The sequence below is a fragment of the Mixophyes fleayi genome, chromosome 4 (assembly GCF_038048845.1).
Source record: "Mixophyes fleayi isolate aMixFle1 chromosome 4, aMixFle1.hap1, whole genome shotgun sequence".
NCBI lineage: Eukaryota > Metazoa > Chordata > Amphibia > Anura > Limnodynastidae > Mixophyes > Mixophyes fleayi.
Window position 1 is genome coordinate 310,358,700 of NC_134405.1, and position 20,249 is coordinate 310,378,948.

A 20,249-nucleotide genomic window follows, 5' to 3' on the forward strand; every position below is an offset into this window, starting at 1 on the left:
GCAGTCATTGCTTTGCACGAAGAGCTTCACAGGCAAGGATATTGCTGCTAGTACGATTGCATCTAAATCAACTATTTATCAGATCATCAAAAGCTTCAAGGAGAGAGGTTCAATAGTTGTGAAGAAGGCTTCAGGGCACCTGAGAACTTCCAGCAAGCTCCAGGACAGTCTTCTAAAGTTGATTCAGCTGCAGGATGGGGGTACCACCAGTACAGAGCTTGCACAGGAATGGCAGCAGGCAGGTGTGAGTGCATCTACACACACAGTGAAGCAAACACTTTGAGGATGGACTGGTGTCAAGAAGGCCAGCAAAGAAGCCCTTTCTCTCCAGTAAAAACCATTAGGGACAGACTGATATCTTGCAAAAGGTACAGGGATTGGACTGCTGAGGACTGGGTTAAAGTCATTTTCTCTGACGAATCCCCTTTCAGATTGTTTGGGGCATCTGGAAAAATGCTTATCGAGGGAGAAGGAAAGGTGAACACCATCTTCAGTCCTGTGTCACGCCAACAGTAAAGCATTCTAAGACCATTCGTGTGGGGTTGCTTCTCAGCCAAGAGAGTTGACTCACTCACAATTTTGCCTAAACACAGCCATGAACAAATAGTGGTACCAAAGCATCATTCAAGAGCAACTTCTCCCAACCATCCAAGAACAGTTCAGTGACAAATAATGCCTTTTCCAGCATGAAGCATCTTGCCATAAGGCAAGAGTAATTATTAAGTGGATCGGGGATCAAAACATCAGACCTTTATCCCATTGAGAACTTGTGGTCAATCCTCAAGAGGCAGGTGGACAAACAAAAACCCACAAATTCTGACAAACTCCAAGCATTTATTAGGCACAAATGGGTAAATCAGTTGGTATGTTGCCCAGAAGTTGATTGACATGCTAGGGCAATTTGCAGAGGTCTTCAAAAAGAAGGGTCAACACTGCAAATATTGATTTTTTGCATAAACTTATTCTAATTGTCAAATAAAGCCTTGACACTTATGAAATGCTTGTAATTTTACTTCAGTATACCAAAGCAACATCTGACTAAAGAGGTACAAGAACAGTGAAGCAGAAAGCTTTGCAACCAATACTTGTGTCATTCTCAAAACTTTTGCCCATGACTGTACATAGCATCCTACTGCACCCAAGACAGGCAGGAGTGGAAGAGTGATCTGGGACACCCCATCTGAGGATTATAAAGAGGTTAGAGAAAAGGTTAGCCACTAGCTCAATATCAGTCTTTATGAAGGAGCATCCCTTCAAGATAATTGATGATTCCTCTGAGAATACTTGCCTCAATTTACAATATCTAATCATGTGGGCATAGAGTTACTCATTGCATGATGGTATACATGCCCAAAATAGCCCCCTTGAGACAAAGCACAAAATCTGCTAAAGGCAATACTAAAGTATACTGTCCCCATGGACTCTGGTAACAGGGTCATACTCTACATCCCATATCCTAGCAGCAGTCAAATGTTTAATAGTTAAAGCCAGTGCCCTCTTTAGTTTCATACATAAAAAGCACAAATATGGTTTATTGCACACAGATTTTGTGCCATCTTCATGATCTAGAAAATAACTTTAAATGGGGAATTTGCAGACACGTGTGCTGTAGAGGCAAATTTGAACAGAAACCTCAGAAACCTTTTCCTCAAAGTAGCCAGCTCTATAAAACTCTCATCACATTATTGCTGCTATGTGAGCTCCTTTCAAATGGAAAATTATATACATACAGAAAAAGGAGGTATAGCCACTATCCCCAGTTATATGCAACCAGAAATATTGCATATTTACCTTGGCATTTTGTTATGTATACGGATTTGTATTGTACCCATATTCAGTAAAAGTTTTGGGCTTGTTTAAGAAAAAATACAAAAAACACTTGCTACAATTTATAGCACAGTAGACAGTGGAAGACAATACGCAGACTCAAATACAAACACTTACCAGAAATGGATGTTTATTAAAATGTTTCAAGGCAATTAAAATACACATTCCAAGCATTACAAAATTCTAACTTAATTGTGTTTCAGCCATGGGCTCTACGGGAAGATTGTTAAACTAAAAAAAGTGTTGGAGTAGCACATAAAAGATGTTAAAACATGGCAAAATAAGCTTCATAAGACTTCTTTATCCTTTATATACGGTAGATTTATGGTCACCACCAATAACTTCTAAGGCAAAAAGTTTCAGCTCGCCATTGGTGGGAGCCAGTGTATTGTAGTTGAGACTTTCATAGCCCCCATTGTCAGATAAAAGCAGTTCACTTATGATACCTTTAGACTCAACTTTCATAAAACATTTAAATATTCTCATTGGCTCTGTTTTTGAAAGATTCCACCATTGGCAAAGAATGGCTAAATATGGATCCCTCATATTTGTAACTGAACAAATCCATGCTCTCTGCATTGAAAAATATAACTTCATTACCACTGTTATCAGGGTCTCATTATCTGAAGGAGGTTTGTATATATTTGGATTGTGGTAAAGTGACTGCAACATACCCACTGAACTAAGTCTTATGGATCATTCAATAGTCATTACGCATAGGGTTATCAGACATTTTGGGGACAGAGGGGGCAAAAGTTTTGAGGTCACTCCAAAACGCAATCTGGTTCCATTTCCCCCAAAGTCTTGCCAGTAGTGCAGGCCTTCAAAGGAACACAATAGTAGAATCCATGCGGTCACATTGGTTAGATGTTAGAGAATATTGTCCTCCTAATTCAGTGACTTTGTTGGTGAGTTGGAGGCGTGTGCAGACTGGCTTAGGTCAAACTGTATGGATTCTGGAACTAAAAGATAGTCCGATTCAATTCATAGTAATATTGGACATAAGGTTTATACGGTATGTCAGCCAATAGCAAGAGAATTATACTTAAATTTCCTTGAAATACTCCACAGAAACCCTTACTGATGCAACCAAAGGAATCCACCCTGCATTAAATCCTTTGGGACCTTAATTTGGTCCTAGAATATCTAGTATCAGAATCCTTTGACCCTCTGCAGAGGAGTCTACTCACATTGCCTATGATCAAAGTTTCATTTTTGATGACAATCTCATCCACAAGAGGAGTGGTCTTTAGGCATTTTGCTAAAAAGAAGCATTCAGCATATACAGTGGCAAGGTAATAAGGACAAAGCCAGACTTTATCTAGTGTCAAATTTTTCATATAAAGCAGGCAGCTGTGGTTCCAGCATCACCCCCCCCCCCCCCCCAGCCAACTCATCGGGGGGGGGGGGGGGGAGCAAAACAAAAAAGAAACACTCTAGACAGAGCAGTCTGTGTATATTTCAAGGACAGAAAAAAAATAGACATATTTGTAACTCCTGGAAGGTCTACTAGCAAGGTGCATCAGACAAGCATTTGTACAGCCCTGCAAGAGAAACAAATGTGGTGCTAGATATAAATATAATAGGGCTTATTCAACAAGGGCAGCAATGGCCTCATGGACAACTAGAGTGCAGGATTTGGCAAATGACTTATGCCAAGCTGTGGACTATGTTCTTTCGTGAAGCAGCAACAGTAGGCAATTTAGAAGGATCATCCAAGCTGTTGAACAATAACCATTTTCATATTCAGGACTGATTATTCATTTAATAACCAATCCAAGGTATTGCTTGGATACATCCAGCTTTGTGACAACACATACTAACAGGAAGAGGAATTAAGCGAATTGTACACAGCAATAATTTAATTTCTTTGAGATACTACATGGCAGCCCTTATATTTCCCACTAAGTTGCAGATGGTTATGTCCTTTTTCAGAAGCAGCTTGGGAAGTTACAGAAAGACAAACTATAGTAGTAGTCACATTATATACTACTCCATCACTGGGCCATGCAGCAAGTGGTCTTTTCTCCTTCTGTGCTGCTGCCTGTTGGTCTATTACCATGCACGGAAGGGTCCCATCTGTCAACCTTGATATACCCTTTTCTGCCCTGTCTCCTTTCTCCTCACCAGGTTTGTTTCATTGCCTCCCCACCCCCACGTGTCATCACCTACTCTGTTTCTCCTTTTTGTTGGTCCTTCCAAATTTTGTATAATTGTAGATTTGTAAGGCACCACAATGCTCTGCAGCACTGTACAGTAGGAAAAACAGGACATATATAAAATAAGGACATACAAAATTAATGATCAGGGTCCTCCATACCCTTTGATTTTATGTCTGTATTTGAGAGTTTACATTCTAAGTGGAATAGAGCACAGCTGAAATAAGAGGAGAGTGTGGCTTACAGTGGAGATGGGGACAGCTGTGACAGTGTATTAGTCTGAATAGTATCATCAGGAATAAAGCAAGCTTAAAAATAAAAAAAAATTAGATTGTTTAAACTGATGCCCTGATTGGGTGTGGTAGAGAATTCCATAAGTGGGAAGCAGCACAGGAGAAGTCTTGTAGGTAGGAGGGAGAGGTGGTTACCAGAAGAGACCAGGGGCAGGTCAGATGTAGATCTCTTCGGGTGGGAGGGAGAGTATTTTGATATTAGATTTGAGATTTGTGAAGGGTTGGTGTTGAGGGCTTTGTAGGCAATTTCAATTGGATTCTGGAGGACACAGGGAGCCAATGTTTTGGTATTTGGAAAGTGGTGCAGCGTCTGGAGCGGTGAGGGGAAGATAAATCCATCCTAAATGCTGCTGCAAAACTGAAGTGTAGGGAATGTCAGATGGGTGTCAGGAATGCCAGATAGCAGGAGGTTGCAGTAGTCAAGACGGGAGATTATGAGAGAATGGATAAGAGTTTTGGTAGCATGTTGTGTCAGTACAGGGCATATTCTGGCAAGGTTTTTAAATTAAGTTTTAATTTTGTATGTGTGCCCCTCTCTCTCTCCACATGTAGAACTCTGGCCTCTCTCCCTATATTTATGTGCGCATATATCTCTGCCCTGTGTGTGGTTCTGTTACAAAGGGGAGAAAGAAAGTATGTTCCTCCACATGTGTTTCTCTGTCCTCCATGTGTTAGCATTCATCTCCGCTTGTGCATTTATTTCTCCCCATTGTGTGTGCATCCATCTACTTTTGTTCTTTCATCCCATCTGTGCCCCAAGTGAACTCCAAAATGCTCAAGTCACAGTCTCCTAATATCAGCATCTGTAATATCAGTATACTGAAGCTGGTTACAGTTTTGAGAGAAAGAAAAAAAATGTAAAGACTTGTTGTACTTAAGAACGTTTTTTGTTTTTTTTCCCTTCTAGTTGAACCTGGAAGTGGAACCCCACATGCAGATTGGCCTGGCAGGAGGTAGGACTCTTACTGCTTCCAGCCAGTATCACTGCAGAGCATTGCTCACCTGCCCTGGTGATGTATAAATGGTTAATTTAAATACGAAAGACAAAATATTTATCAGTCTACACCCATTAAAAAAATAAATTATACATATACATACACACACACATACACATACTGAGATGGTGATAACAGAACAAGTGTTGGAGCAGTAAGATATTTGTTGACAGGGCTTCTCCCTGAACCCCCCACCCCTCCCCACTTCTAGCAATCCTCCATTTGCCCCTGGCATAGGAATGTTTTTCTTCAATGCAAGCAGTTTCCCACCAATTTCAGCTGAAAGCAGATTACAAACAAGCAGACACAAAGCCCTACCCCTTCCAAGTTGTCCCAATTAGCACCACCTGAAAAGGAAAGATTTTAGTGCATGCTGGAAGGTATGAAGGTGCATATAGTAGTTTCTGAATGACACCCAACAATCACCATTGGCAATTAGACCATGTTTGTCCACAGGGCCCGATCAAGGGTACCAGCCGCCCTAGGCTATTACCGCCGCAGCGCCCCCCCCCCCCCCCCCCCTCGCTGCCCATCAGGACGGCCACTTCTTACTGTGGTCACGTGAGATGCGGAAGTCCTGATCTCACGTGACCACAGTAAGAAGCTCCCGCGGCCGTCCTGACAGGCAGCTAGCAGCGATCGCTGCCAGACTGCCTGTCATGTAGTAGTGACAGTCGGGCCGCCCCCTTTACACCAGGAGCGATCCCGATGATGCAGGCCCGGCGCTGCCTAAAAAAAAAGGCAGTGCCTAAAAAAAGGCAGTGCAAAAAAATGAATCTCCGTGACGCTGCACCCCCCAGGCTCCAGCGCCCCAGGCTGCAGCCTGGTCAGCCTATTGGCTGATCAGGCCCTGTTTGTCCATGTACCTGTTCTAACCAAACAGCACTTTTTCTTGGTGGACCACACCAGTTTTCTGAATAGTGAACACCTTCTCGCCCACAATAAATTAGCAGTATTGTGAGGAATACTTCTGTGCATTAAAATGTAGAAAGGATAAAATGGTTTAAAATGTGAGAAATAAATATAGATTTTGTACTTACCATTGCTCTATGGCATCTGCCTGCAATGAGGGAGAAGAGCATTACCATCTACTTTATATACATCATATGTTTAATTATGACCAAACCTTTGTTTCTTAAATACCTCTTCACAGGGGGAATCTCCAGTTTTGTTAAGCGTATCCTGAATGTAGTCAAAATCATCAGCCAGACTCTGTATCTGCTGTTCAATGTTCTGCACCGTATCCTGTAGAGGAGACACCACAGCTGCCTCCTCCCTGTCTACTGAGCTTAGCAAAGTCTCCTCTTCCTTCACCAACCGAGCATGTAGGTGCTGAAATTCTTTAGCAATCTTGAGGCGAATTTTCTCTCCATTTTCCTATTAAACATATATGGTGGGTGGTAAATTGTTTGACATTAGAGATGTGCACTCAGTATATGGGAAAATGAATTAAATATTCCCTTTGCATGAAAATAGTGTTAGACAGATCCTATTTGTATTCTCATTCTTTATAGGGCACCACAAGATTTCCACAGCGCCGTACAGAACAGTAGACAATACAGGGTATAACAACAAAAAACAAGTAATACAAGGACTCCAAAAGCTCCAGGCATAGCTAGTACATTGAAGTTGGAGCAGAAAGATAGGTATAGAGACAGGAGGGAAGAGTGCCCTGCTCCTAAGAGCTTACATCCTAAAGGGAGGGCAAACAGACAGCAGCTGAAAGGGGATCTATCACAAGAGGAGGGCATTAAAGCACAGGTGGAGAGGTGAAGAACTCAACCATGGAGAGATGGTTAGGTCAATACATGGTAAGTTTTTAGTGCCCATTTGACCGTGTACAGACAAAGGGAGAGCTGGATAGAACGAGGGTGGGTATTCCAATGGAGGGGGGCAGCCCGGGAGAAATTTTGGATTCGGAAGTGGGAAACAGTGAACAGAGAAGAGGCAGCGGTCATTGGCCAATTGCAGGGAATGGGAGGGAGTGTGAAAGAAGAGAAGGTTGGGGTAGTGTATGGGGCAGTGGAATGGGAGAAGGCCTTGTAGGTAAGTGAGAAGCTTGAAAAAGGATTCTGTATGGGAAAGGGAGCCAAGGCAGAGGAAGAGTGGTGTTAAAGGAAGATAACATAGTAGCTGCATTAAGTATAGAACAAAGGGGGGGGAGGGGCGAGGCAAGATTGGGGGAGGCGGTTACTGTAATAGAGATGGGAAATAAGTGTGTGAAAAATGGTTTTGGCGACATCCTGGGATAGGAAGGGCTGTGATTGGGAAAGTGATTGAATGTGAGGAACAAAGGAGTTGGCGGGGGAACAAATGAGATGGTGGGTACCAGCTTATACACAGGATGAGATAGAATCAGTGGGGGGGGGGGGGGGGGGGGGAGTGGTTATAGTGCTGCTAATGTCTCTGAAATTTATACTCGAAATTTATACTTGAAAGTTAATTTTGTACCTTCGCACTGCAGATTTTTTGCTGTGCCTCTTGTTTCTCCCGAGTGAGAAATTGTATATGTCTCTCTTTCGCCCTTATTATTAACTTGAGATCATTCTACAGGATGAAAGAAACCATTAATTTACTATTATAGCACAATATAATATTTAGCAGATCAGTAAACAAATGGAGGGGTTCTTTACAGATGTAAGACTTCCTAGCCCCAAAGGTTGCATTCTAGAGGCAAAAATCATTGTCCCATTATATACCATTGCTTCCTAAAGTTACTTGCCAATGAATTGGAGCCATGGCTAACAAGCGATCAGTCTTATTCTGCAGTATGCTAGTCACCATATCCGAAATAGGATAATAGTAAAGATGGGTGTCCATTAGCCAAGTGGTACAAGGGTGGTGGGCTAGTCACCTGAAGAATGGCTCCCCTTTAAACAGATCTCTCCTCCCAAACCTCAAATGTTAGTCTCCAACAATGGTTTGTGCCACAAAGACCATGAGGTAGACTCTAGTCTTCCCTGCTCAGTTTCATTAATATCTTCCATCACCTTTACTTTCTACAAGTTCACATGCCATAATTAATAGCAGATTTGTGAGTTTGTGCTTCTGACTTAGTAAAACCTTATACTTTTCACAAACGGAATCCTTGTCCTCCCAGCAACTATCAAACAAGCCCATTCATTATATTTCATGTAGAGAAGCAACCCCCCCTCTTGCTCCTTTCCTGGAAACATCACTCCAACCATTGCAAGTTTGGTCACCAATTTTGCCATGAGAGAAGCAGCCAAAAACATTCACACAAACTAACCTGGACTTGACTAAAGTATTGTGGGGATGTGCATGCCTTTATAAGTTCCACAATCTTTAGCAGGAGCGGATTCGGCTTCACAGCAAAGCAGGAGATTGGTTGGAGACAATGAGGACAGCCGGTTGAGTTGCCGTACAGACGTATAAAACAGCTGGTACAGAAGTGGTGCATGCACTCAAGTGTCACTGGGTCTTTCAGCATGTCAGAGCACACAGAGCATTTCAGATCATCGTAAAGGCCACTATCCACTGGGACTATTTCTGATGCCATGGCTAAGGAGAGATAAGGCATATGGAAATGTATCTGTTACCTGCATATAGCAGAGGCAGCCATTTGTGCTATATTCATAAGAGCATAGCGGAGAGATTTTTTTCACAGAGGTCAAGCAAATGCCCATTGAAATCTATGTTTAATATGATTTTATGACAGTTTCATTCCAATTTAGAGATTCCTGTTGATGCAGACTCAGAAAAACAAAAAAACAAACTGATGGCACTTATATACATCCTGACTATTACCATTTAGCAGCAATAGGGAACTGGAGCCTACCGAGTTTATAGGCAACATTCTCAAAAATATTGATAGTCTACAATTTGGTTACCACTTTGGGGCTGGCTGGAGTAGGGTGCCCCCCCCCATGCTGTTTTTTTCCCTTTAAAATAGACAGTTGAGTTGAGTCTTGCCCCCCCAGCCCCCCCCTGTTACCACTGTACTTGTAGTATATAATATACATACATAAATACATACACAGGATTTATTTCAATAAGACAAGGGAATTTGAATTCTATTGAGCGATTTCCACCCCACCATCTTCCTATATATAAACTAGCCTTTGTTGAATATTTAAGGAAACTGTAAGCATAGCCTTACAAAAATGTCCAGCAAATCTTATGGCAAAAGATATCCAGCACACATCATATTTCCATGCAAATATTGAGTTATCAATAGGTAGGGGCACCCATGTTAATTACATTCTGCTTAGATAAAATTAAGACACCAGAAGAACAGTGCCTTCCAGTGGACAAGGCATTAAGAAGATTAAATCACTGGCAAGCAATATGCTGCATAATAAAATCCCCCAGGAAAAAAGCTTTGCTGAACTATCCCATACCACTTTAAACTTGGATGCATATGGTCACAACGTTTGGTTGCAATTAATTGTGTGAGGTTTTTTTTTTTTTAACCATTCTAATGCATACTTACCAACACCCAGAAACAAGTTTCCGGGAGAGGTGGCGTAACTGCAGGGCAGGAGGGGGCGGGACGAGGCCAATCGCGTCATTTTGCCCCCCACGAAAATGTAATTTGCGTCGCGGGGGGCGGGGCCAAAATGACACGATTGGCCTCGTCCCGCCCCCTCCCGCCCTCCAAAATGGCGTGATTCACCGAGAAGCGCATCAAATGACACGATTCTCGGTGTGAGATTGGGATGCGGGAGAAATGCCAGCTTGCAGAGACTGACCCAAATTTCGGGAGTCTCCCGGACTTTCCGGGAGAGTTGGCATGTATGTTCTAACGTTTGTCTACAAGTCACTCTAGCCTCATACACTTCATCTCCTGTATGTACACATACAACTAGTTTTAAAGAATACAATACGGTTTCCAAGCCTTGTTATACACATCCAATGGTAGAGCGACCCTCTTTTGGCAATAGACTTAAAGAGCATAGATTGCACAATAGCTTTACAGTATAATGTTTCTTCAATATTCCCTGTATATTTTGAGGAATACAATCCAAGTTTGTCACTTGTAGTTCAACAACCAGGAAGCCACAGATAATTAACTTTTGATGTAATAAGTGTTTTTTGAAAGATTACATTATATTGCACTATACCAGATACATACATAGAGGTACTTCACATGTGGAATAAACATACAGCATTGTTGCATAGCAGTGTGAGCAGATTCATTCTGCATTAAGGGGATTGTAATATAAACATGCAGCACTTCTGGCCAGTCTGGCTACCACAAATGTGAGTTCAAGACTGAGGCCCTTTAACTACAGTAAATCAGCCTACACAGGCTGTCAGAACATACTGGGAGCATTAGGCTGGGAACACCCGAAAAAGTCTAGGCCATAAGATTACCTTACCAGATCTATAGTAAGTTAGTAGTTTACCGCACTAAAACATGAAGACACAAGTATACCAGGGAGCTGTACAGCCTTCATGCTCCCCTCTGACCTGATCTGCAACACATATCCTTTGTGAAGGGCCACTTCAACCAGGAGCCTCACCAACATATGAACAGATCAACTCCCATTCATATAAAAGGTGGTAGATAGGTCCCCACATATCTAGATTTAGCTCATTTAAAATAGAATTAAAATTTTAAAAAAAATTATTATATTACATTTTAGGCTCAATGCCTACAAAGATAACTATGCCCACATCAAGCTATAATGCAGGGTTTGTACTTTCAAACAAAACTACTTAAAGAAAGTGCAAAATCAAATGTGTATTTTCTATAGATTTAAATATCATCTCTACTCCCATATACTCTCATCAGATAAATACCTTTGCAGTTTCCTAACACGCTATAATAAAATAAAAAAAAAGACCAGCCCAAATTACAAGAGATTGTGACAAACACACTCAATCACATTATACTTAAGTACTCTATGGGCTTGTTGTATTGGCTGAGAAGATGCACATGATTTATTCATGTGAACACTTCTCTATGTCATGTGAAAAGGAATCATTGCTTAAGGCAGTTTGTGATTGTGCATGTATACTTGACAAATCAGCCACTTAAACCTGACCACATGGTACAAAGCACTTTGCCCGTTAATTAATCAATTGAAGTTTAAACCCACACTCCTCATCAATAAAGTCAACCCAGGCAACTGCCATAAGACTATCAGTGGAAATGATGTATGTGGAAGGTTAAGGGCTTATTCAGACAAACACTTAGTTACAATTTAATACAACATGAGCAAACTTATTTAGATGCACATGTTTAGTATAATGGTATTTCAGTTTAACCTGTCTCAACCTGTGCTCACTGCGTTAGCATATTTTGCCTAAATATTTGTCTGAACGGATCCTTAGGCTATTTTTTATGCATAGATCTGCTACTTGGTGCACAGAGGATTTTTTCATTATTCTTCCCACTCTTTCACGCTCCTATACTGCCTGTTTGCATAAAAACAAATGTCCATGTGCACATAGTCTTGGGGTTCTCGTACTGGTTATTTAATACTGGCCATATAGGGAATACAAACGTTACACTGCCATCCATTCAGATGCATGCAGTACAGCATATATGTGTATTCCATATAAGGCTAGGGGTAAATGTTTGATCTAACGACCCTAGACATATATAAACTACATCCCTATCACTTGAGTTATTTCAGAGTGTAATAAAATTTTACTTTAGTGTTACCCAGCTATTTTCCAAATCAATGCACTGACTATTAAGAGGCAGGTATTAACATCATCAGCAAGATAAGTACCAGCAACCAATGGAGTCGTGGCTTATCTGACAGTTGATAATAATATTTTTAATAAATGTAATTATTGTCAGGGAAACGCCCTCCAGTCCTCTACCTAGTGATGGTAATTACCTTTATGTTAATCTCTTTTTCTTCTCTCTGGCTTAGAACTTTCTACCATGGGTATGTACCTCATATGCTTACTGCATGAGTGGATTAAACTAAGAAGGGACACATTTGGACATAAGGAAAAAAACAAGTTTTACTTTTTATCAAATATTTCACATAAATGCACCTTATACATTTATATTGTATAGAGCAAACACTCTCTCTCTCGTACTGCATGGTTACATTATATTCAGCTCAGATACGTACATGGTTATATATTATTCAGTTGCATACTGTATGGTTAAATTATATTGCGTTCACTTGTATACAGTGTGTATATTTTGTATACAGTTCACATGCATAAGCCTTGGTTAAATTATATTTCATTCATCCAGAAGGGGGCACTGTTGTTTTCTTTACTGCTTGTGAGCACTGTCTTTTCTGTTGAATTTTTGCACTAGTTGATTGATGAAACAGTTCATGTTATTCTCTCTTCATCTTGTGTTCTCTTGTTCTGTACCAGTTCAAGCCTGAATGTCACATAACAGAAGCTAAATAATGGAGTTTTGATACAAGACTTTTATTCCAGCACTATACATGCAATAACCCACACTTGTTTGTTTGTGTCGATGAGTTCTTCTGTTAGGATTGGGGAGTGCACAGAAGGAAAAGAGTCACATCAGGCACTCTGGTGTAAGAAACTTCCCTGAAATCAGTCCCACAGCTCCAGAACAGACACATAAAGGTATATTTACTAAACAGCGGATTTCAAAAAGGGGAGATGTTGCTATAGCAACCAATCAGATGCTAGCTGTCATTTTGTAGAATGTACTAAATAAATGAAAGCTAGAATCTGATTGGTTGATATAGGCAACATCTCCACTTTTTCAAACCCGCAGTTTAGTAAATATACCCCCTAAATGAGTTTATTGTAAGTGACCCTGCATCGTGGGACTCTTATGCAGAGAGACTGTGATATTTTATTGAACCAGACTACATACACAACCCTGATTGGAAAAGGGCCGTGCTGTTGGCAATCTGTGGGTCCAAAACATTTGCAATCATAAGTTCACTGATTGCACCAGAACAACCAAAATTTCCAGTTCTGTAAACAAAATTAAAAATCAAATAAGACTAATTCGGCATGCGGTCCAATTTCATCCAATGGAAATGCAGCAGTTATCCTTTTGACATGAAAAAAAAAGTGCCGGCGGTATAGCCGTTGGACTTGCTGCAATCAAAACACTTCTAGAAAAAAATAAAAAAAATAATAAAGTTTAAAACTAACCCCCCATCCCTCCCGTCATTGCTTTTGAAATGTGGGCATTGTCACTGTTGACATTGTGAATGTCGACAATCACACTGTCCACATTTTCAAGCTATCACCACAATGGAAGTGTCAGCATTTAGCCGGCCAACATTTCCAATGTCTACATTTTGTACCTAACCCGACTAATTCTATTTAGCAGAACTAAGCAGAGCATAGCAATTTTGGACTAACCGCCGGAACTCAAAAATAGAACCACCAGCAGGGTCAGGGGGCATCTGCCCCCTGGGCCGGTCCCATAGTTGGCTACCTTGGGCTGAGTCTCTGGGCCAACTGCATTTTTTACCGTTAAAATATTCCTATTAGGCTGAGTCGAGTCTTGGTCCCTGGGTTAAAATTTGCCAGCCCTCCCCTGACCACCAGCATCCACCGCTGGAACTCAACAAAGAGATTGTGCTTCACTGGGAACCCTCCCACTGATTATCCAAATATTGTGAACACTTTTGAGGACTGATCGGCTTAACTCCGGCCTAAGGGGTAATTGGGTGGGGAACCTACCGCTATTTATACAGGGGCCTATCAAGTGATGCAGAATAACTTTTACACTATGTACTACTGTCCCCACAGTAGTACATCACTGTAAGTGAAATACACACACTACCCTCCCGTCCTGTGCTATAAAGTATAGTCCAACACCTTAAAATGACTACCACACAAATGGCCACTTACTTCTAACCAGGGGAATAGACCTAAAGTACTAGGACCACAGGATAATCATGACTATCACTGCTGCCAAAGGTTAATCCTTAATTACCTACCACCACAGGCCTGAAGCCTGAATTAATCATACCCACAGGCCTAGAGCCTGGATTAAAGGTGCCCACAGGCCTAAATCCTGAATGAAATGTGCCCACAGGCCTAGAGCCTGAATTAAATGTGTCCACAGGCCTAGAGCCTGGATTAAATGTGTCCACAGGCCTAGAGCCTGGATTAAATGTACCCATAGGCCTAGAGCCTGGATTAAATGTGTCCACAGGCCTAGAGCCTGAATTAAACTGCACCCACAAGCCTAATGCTCGATGATGATTGCTCCCTGGAATCCTAATGCTGCAGGGCCTTATTCACACTGTAAACAAACAGGCCTAGTACCCAGAGTTAGCCAAGGGCCTTGTGCCCAAATGTGATGGAAAAGAAATAGAGTGCAGACACAGGCCTGGAAGAGATGTGCCCACATGGACCTTACCTGACGACGGTCGTCTCCTGGGATGTCCTCAGCTTGCCTCCCGCTGTCTTCCTCTCTGCCACCGTCCTCAAGGATCTGCTGCCAACTCTTCTTCATTTTTTCTTGACAAGGGTGTCCTACCGCCTTCTCTGCTGTTCCACTCCAGACGCTGCTTGTCTTGCTTGAAGCTCGCCGGCGCCGTCCTTCTCCTGACTCCTTGGTCGAACTGAAAATGGTGCAGAGCCCAACGGCTTATATAACAGCCTTCGGGCCGCTGCTGCTGGGCCAAATATTCAAATGGCTGGAGGTGAGCCCTGATTGGCTCAATGCTCAGACCGCCAATTGGCTGCTGGCGAATCCTTGCTGATTCATCGTGGCCAACGCCGAAGCTCGCTGCAGAGTAACCAACCAACATACCCATGCTGGATCCTGGAAATGACTCTTGTGCAGGGTACTTGGCTGTGAGTTAGGAGAATGAGGTGGTATATCAATAACACGTCACTTATATCCTCTTAGATCACGGGCAGTGTAGAAGTAAACACTCAGGGCCTGATTCATCAAGTCACACATACAGAGCGCAACCTGTGTTTAGTATTAAAATCACGTATATAGGCTTTGCGCACTTCTGAATTCATCAAAGCACAGATCTCAAGATATGTGCACTGTTGAAATCGGGTGTAGGTCTGCTCTGCTCTACTACACATGACACTGCAGGATATGTCCAATACCTAGGTGGATTATAAAATTCATAAAAGAACACACAGAAAAAAATAATAATATTTAATATTGTCACCTATTAATAATATAGGCATTAATGATAAAACAGTTAAAATGAAAAGAATATATATTTTTACATAATTTCCCATGAAATACATTTATTAGGATGTTCTCAATATCTACTGAGCATAAAATACATTTTTACAGTTGCTTGTGACCGCAAACACATGTTATAGCATGCATACGAGACTGTCATCACTACTGATCAGGACTTAATCTAGCCCTGTAGCTGGACCAAGAAATATGGCAGAAAAACAAGTAACTTTGGGATGCTCAGAGCTGGATTTGGACATTGCTACGTGTGCTTGAGCTTGACATGCCCTTATTGTACAGAACTATACGGAAAAAACTTTTACTCCTTGAAAAAGTCCCCATAAGGACGAAACGCGTTAGAGCACATTACTTGAACAGCTCTGTACATTCATTATTGCCTATTGACTATCGTCCAATTGTAAGTATGATTCTTGTTATCACTAATAAAGCTTGTTGAAAGTACTTCACTATGTAGCAATACTTCTCTTCCGAGTTTACGAGCCGCGCATGCGTGGTACCCGCGTGGACCCATGATCACTAAACTGAATACACTTATGCATACCAGCGCCAATTACCATCAAACAAATCAGCAAACGACTAGACCACCGGTTACCAGCGAAGCCCTTGGCAGCAACATCAGCTTGCTCACCACCGCAATATATCGGGCGTTATTCTTCTCATTTCAAGGTAATTGCACAGCCACCCACACACATATTGAGACCACCATCTGCCATCCCCTGTGATGCCGGTGCAACAGTGAATACCAGATATCACACTCTGACACCACCGATCGTGGACTTATGAACTTGACTCCACTACAGCACTGCATTGTACAATAATCTCTCACCCACACCATTCCCACGGCACTCCATTAACAATAGTTTTACATAATCCCCCCCCCCTCTTCCCCCCAGTATTGCCTGCATTGCTTATTTGCTCATATATTCCACCACATTCCACAATATGTTCATACTCACTCCTGTACATCATTGATAAATGCACTAGAGCGCTTAGCGAACCATCTTTTTATATACCTATTGGGAGTGCGGTTAACTCCTCCTCACCAGCAGCTCGTACTTTATCCATCAATATTGCCCATGTGCATCCACCACCCATCCTCTATACGGCAAAAACGCCCCTTCCCCGCCCTGTTCACGCACCAAAATCTTAGGCTGTTGTAAGTGTCCTTTGCGGTCGAAGACAGACCGGACAGGGCTGCGTTCACAGCCGTATGTTCTGGATATGGTCATGCGCAAATTGATACGCTCAAAATCGGCAGATACGTGACTTGATGAATCAGACCCCCAGTGTAGCAGTTGCACTCTTAATTTACTTATGTGAATACAACCTCAGTCAAGAAGTTGAATGATGAAGAAATGAATGAAATGGAGAAGCTAACTCAAATGACAAGTATATAGTGTAGATCATAAGTGGGCTTAAATTGAATGAAAATAAGGTAGCAATTTACTGTATTACAACCACAGTTATATAACGGGTATGGAATTTGACGAATGTCAATGCAATTGAGGGTACCTTGCAAGCTAAAGAGAACAATGGTAATCTGAGTTGTTGTCCCCACGCTATTCTAAAAACCCATAGGATCTTGAATTTGATAGATGCCTAGTGGCACCCTCTGCTAGCCCTGCATTGTGAGAGTGTCTTGCAGTTATAGCTTGTTAATTTAGCTTTGGTTGTGAGCAGACACACAGGGTACACAAATAGCATAGATATTAATCTGATTTATTTCATCCAGGAGATATTTAGCACCGATCCTCTGTCTGATTTGACATGAATCCTATTAGTTAATTGACATAAAGGGCTAGTTTTGTAAGATTTAATTAACCGACCCAAGTTCATTCAATGAAAAAGTCAGTGCAATCTCTTGTCTGAAATAGGACAGAGTTGACATTTCTGCAGAACAATTGAGAGACACTGGCATATTGCATAGTGTCTGGACCATATTGTGTCTCCTTTGTAATTATTACCATGTCCTGTGTGCACTGTTTAGTCTGTACAGTGCTGTGAGTAGCACTGTTGTCTAATTAATCTTAAGTGCTCTTTCAGACACTTGGTTAATGAGCATTTAGTAAAGATTTTCTCACTCTGTCTTCCAGACGATTTAAACATTCACAGTGGCATTGGTATAATTGATCCTGAACACCTTGGCTGTTTAGACAAACAGCGTTGGGAACTGTTGGCAACATATGCGATATTCCATCATTCAGGGTCAGAGGCAGAACTAGTGAGCTGTGCAGGGAAGCGGGGAGGAGAGAACTGGGGCCCCCAGCTCGCTTGTTCCCCATGTAGCGGGCCCCATTATCTCCATAGACCCTGGTGCACCGCACTTGCTGCACCAATGGTAGTTCTGCCATTGTTCGGGACTGATCTGCTACTTGTCCCACTGTTCATGCCATTAATATAGTTTGTTTTTGCCACATTAAAAATAAGCAATCATGATGCTAAGGAAGTAATTTAACTACCTCAATTAGCTTCCAATCTAATTAATAGGACAGCAGAGAGAAGTGACTTATTCAAGATGCCAAGGTGCCAACACTGAGGTTTGGGGTTGGGGTCTCCAAGCAAACGTATACATTTGAAGTTGGTGCTGTCTTAGGTAATGGTAGTGAGGATACCCTAAATTAGCAATTATGCAACCTACACGTTTATGTCTCACCATCCACTAACACCTCCTCCTCCCTTTTTTACATGAACCAATTGGTGGTTGGATCAAGATGCAAGAAAATAATTTAATGAACATAAAGCTATTTCTGTGCTGCCATAGGCATGTGAGTTGTTGGTGATAAATGCAGTCCTGCCGGCAAGTGACGCACGGCCTGGACTTACATCCTACTCTAAATCAGGCCCTTAATATCATTGTGATTCAGTGCATTTAATCCGTAAGCTACTCTTTATCTCCTTCTTTAAATCCATCATTTTTTTCATTTAATTCATGCATTAAAAATAACACGCAATTGTCTTGTACATCATAGATGACAACATGCAGTGTTTGTTCTCAAGTTCGCTGATCTTATGCCAGCCGTGTTAAGTCTAATGTCAACTCTCACAGAACTGAAGTGCATTTTAAAATGATAATCATCAGCAGGTTTTCGTTAAGCTTAAGCAGAGCTTGTTTTATGCAACATTGATTAACATCTGTTAGCAAATTATGTGCTGTATCCCATTCTTTTCTAACACCTACGAGAGACTTGTTACAATGGTGACTCTGTACTAAATAAGAGTTCCTTACTTCTATGCATTTAATGAACGATTTCCATTGTAAATACAGACCCCTATTTAATTCAATCTAATTCTGATTTATAGACAATTCCCACTGACTTTGAAAGAGGGGTGGTTGTTGGGGAATGTTTTACTGGAGCTTCAATGTCCAAGACAGCTCAACTTGTTTAATGAACAATGGTGTCAGCATGGAACTCTGAGAGAACACAGCGTCAACATTGGTACAGTGAGTGGAAGTAGTGGCGGAACTACCATTGAGGAGGCAGGTGCTGTGCATCGGGGCCCATGGAGACAATGGGGCCCGCTGTATGGCAGAAGCAGAGAGTCAGGGTCCCCGATTTCCTCCTTCCTGCACCCGGGCCTAGAGCTTGCTAGTTCCATCTCTGAGTGGAAGTGCATACTCCAATAATATAATATTGATGAATTAACTTGAAGTGCAAAGCCAAACAGACGAGCAACTGCAGATCAATTGCCTTAAAATATCAACCTCTGGTGTGAGCAGCCACTTTCATCATATACAGTCTGATGGGAATGCCACTGAGCAGGATAGCATGGTCAGATTACAGGGAGTAATCACACCTGGTACTGGCAGGGCCATCTTAACGACATTATGGGCCCCCGGGCAAAGCAGTGCATATATATATATATATATATATATATATGTGTGTGTGTGTAAAGAGAGTGATCTATATATATATATGTCTCCGTCATCTACCGTCCCCCTGGCCCTACCTCTCTTTTTCTCGACAACTTCGCCGCCTGGCTCCCCCACTATCTTTCCTCTGACCTGCCCTCCATTATACTGGGTGACTTCAACATCCCTGTTGACAACTGTACTGACCCTGCCACCATAAAACTTCTCACTCTTTCCTCCTCCCTTGGCCTCACTCAGTGGACCTCCTCCCCTACCCACTGTCTTGGTCACTCCCTCGACCTTGTCTTCTCTAACCTCTGTGATCTCTCTGAGTTCTCCAACTCTCCCTTCCCACTCTCTGACCACCATCTCCTCTCCTTCTCTCTGTCCTCCTCCCCTTCTCCCACCTCGCCTAAAGCCACCCTCACCAGGCGCAACCTTGACGCTATTGACCCCATCTCCTTCTCTGCCTCTCTTGAAACTCTCCTATCACCCCTTCCCTCTCTGGCCTGCCCAGATCAGGCGTCCTCTCTCTACAACCAATCCCTCACTACTGCCCTGGACACCGTCGCCCCGGCCTCTTCTATCCGCCGTCGTCGCCTTACTCCCCAACCCTGGCACTCCAAACTCACCCGCTCCCTCCAAAAGTGCTCTCGTACAGCTGAACGCCTCTGGAGGAAATCTCGTTCCCTGGCTGACTTCCTTCACTTCAAATTCATCCTCTCCTCTTTCTGCTCTGCCCTGTCCCTCGCTAAACAATCCTTCTTCAAGTCGCTCATCTCTTCTCAGTCCTCCAACCCCCGCCGCCTCTTTGCCACATTCAACTCCCTCCTCTCCCCCCCCCTCCCACTGTCCCGCCTTCCCTCTCTGCGTCTGACTTCGCCTCCTTTTTCTCCTCCAAAATTGAAGCCATCAGACGCAACATCTCCTCCTCCCACCACTCTCCCCCCATCACCGCTTCACCTCCCGCCATTAACCAGCTGTGGTCCTCCTTCATCCCCACATCAGGTGAAG

General features: G+C 42.4%; 1 protein-coding gene across 2 annotated transcripts; it reads right to left on the bottom strand.

The window, feature by feature from the left end:
- Positions 1–1,940: 1,940 nt before the first annotated feature.
- On the bottom strand, positions 1,941–11,108 carry LOC142150176 (E3 ubiquitin-protein ligase TRIM17-like). 2 transcript variants are annotated; one of them, XM_075205382.1, is made up of 6 exons: positions 11,041–11,108; positions 8,525–8,796; positions 7,726–7,821; positions 6,418–6,651; positions 6,315–6,334; positions 1,941–2,789 (listed from the first exon to the last, which is right to left on the bottom strand). In XM_075205382.1, exons 2-6 carry the CDS (start codon positions 8,792–8,794, stop codon positions 2,768–2,770), a joined length of 642 nt encoding a protein of 213 aa, XP_075061483.1. In that variant the 5' UTR covers positions 8,795–8,796; positions 11,041–11,108; the 3' UTR covers positions 1,941–2,767. The 2 variants fall into 2 exon arrangements, with proteins under 2 accessions (XP_075061483.1, XP_075061484.1); XM_075205383.1 differs by lacking the exon at positions 11,041–11,108 and adding an exon at positions 10,644–10,765.
- Positions 11,109–20,249: the final 9,141 nt, after the last annotated feature.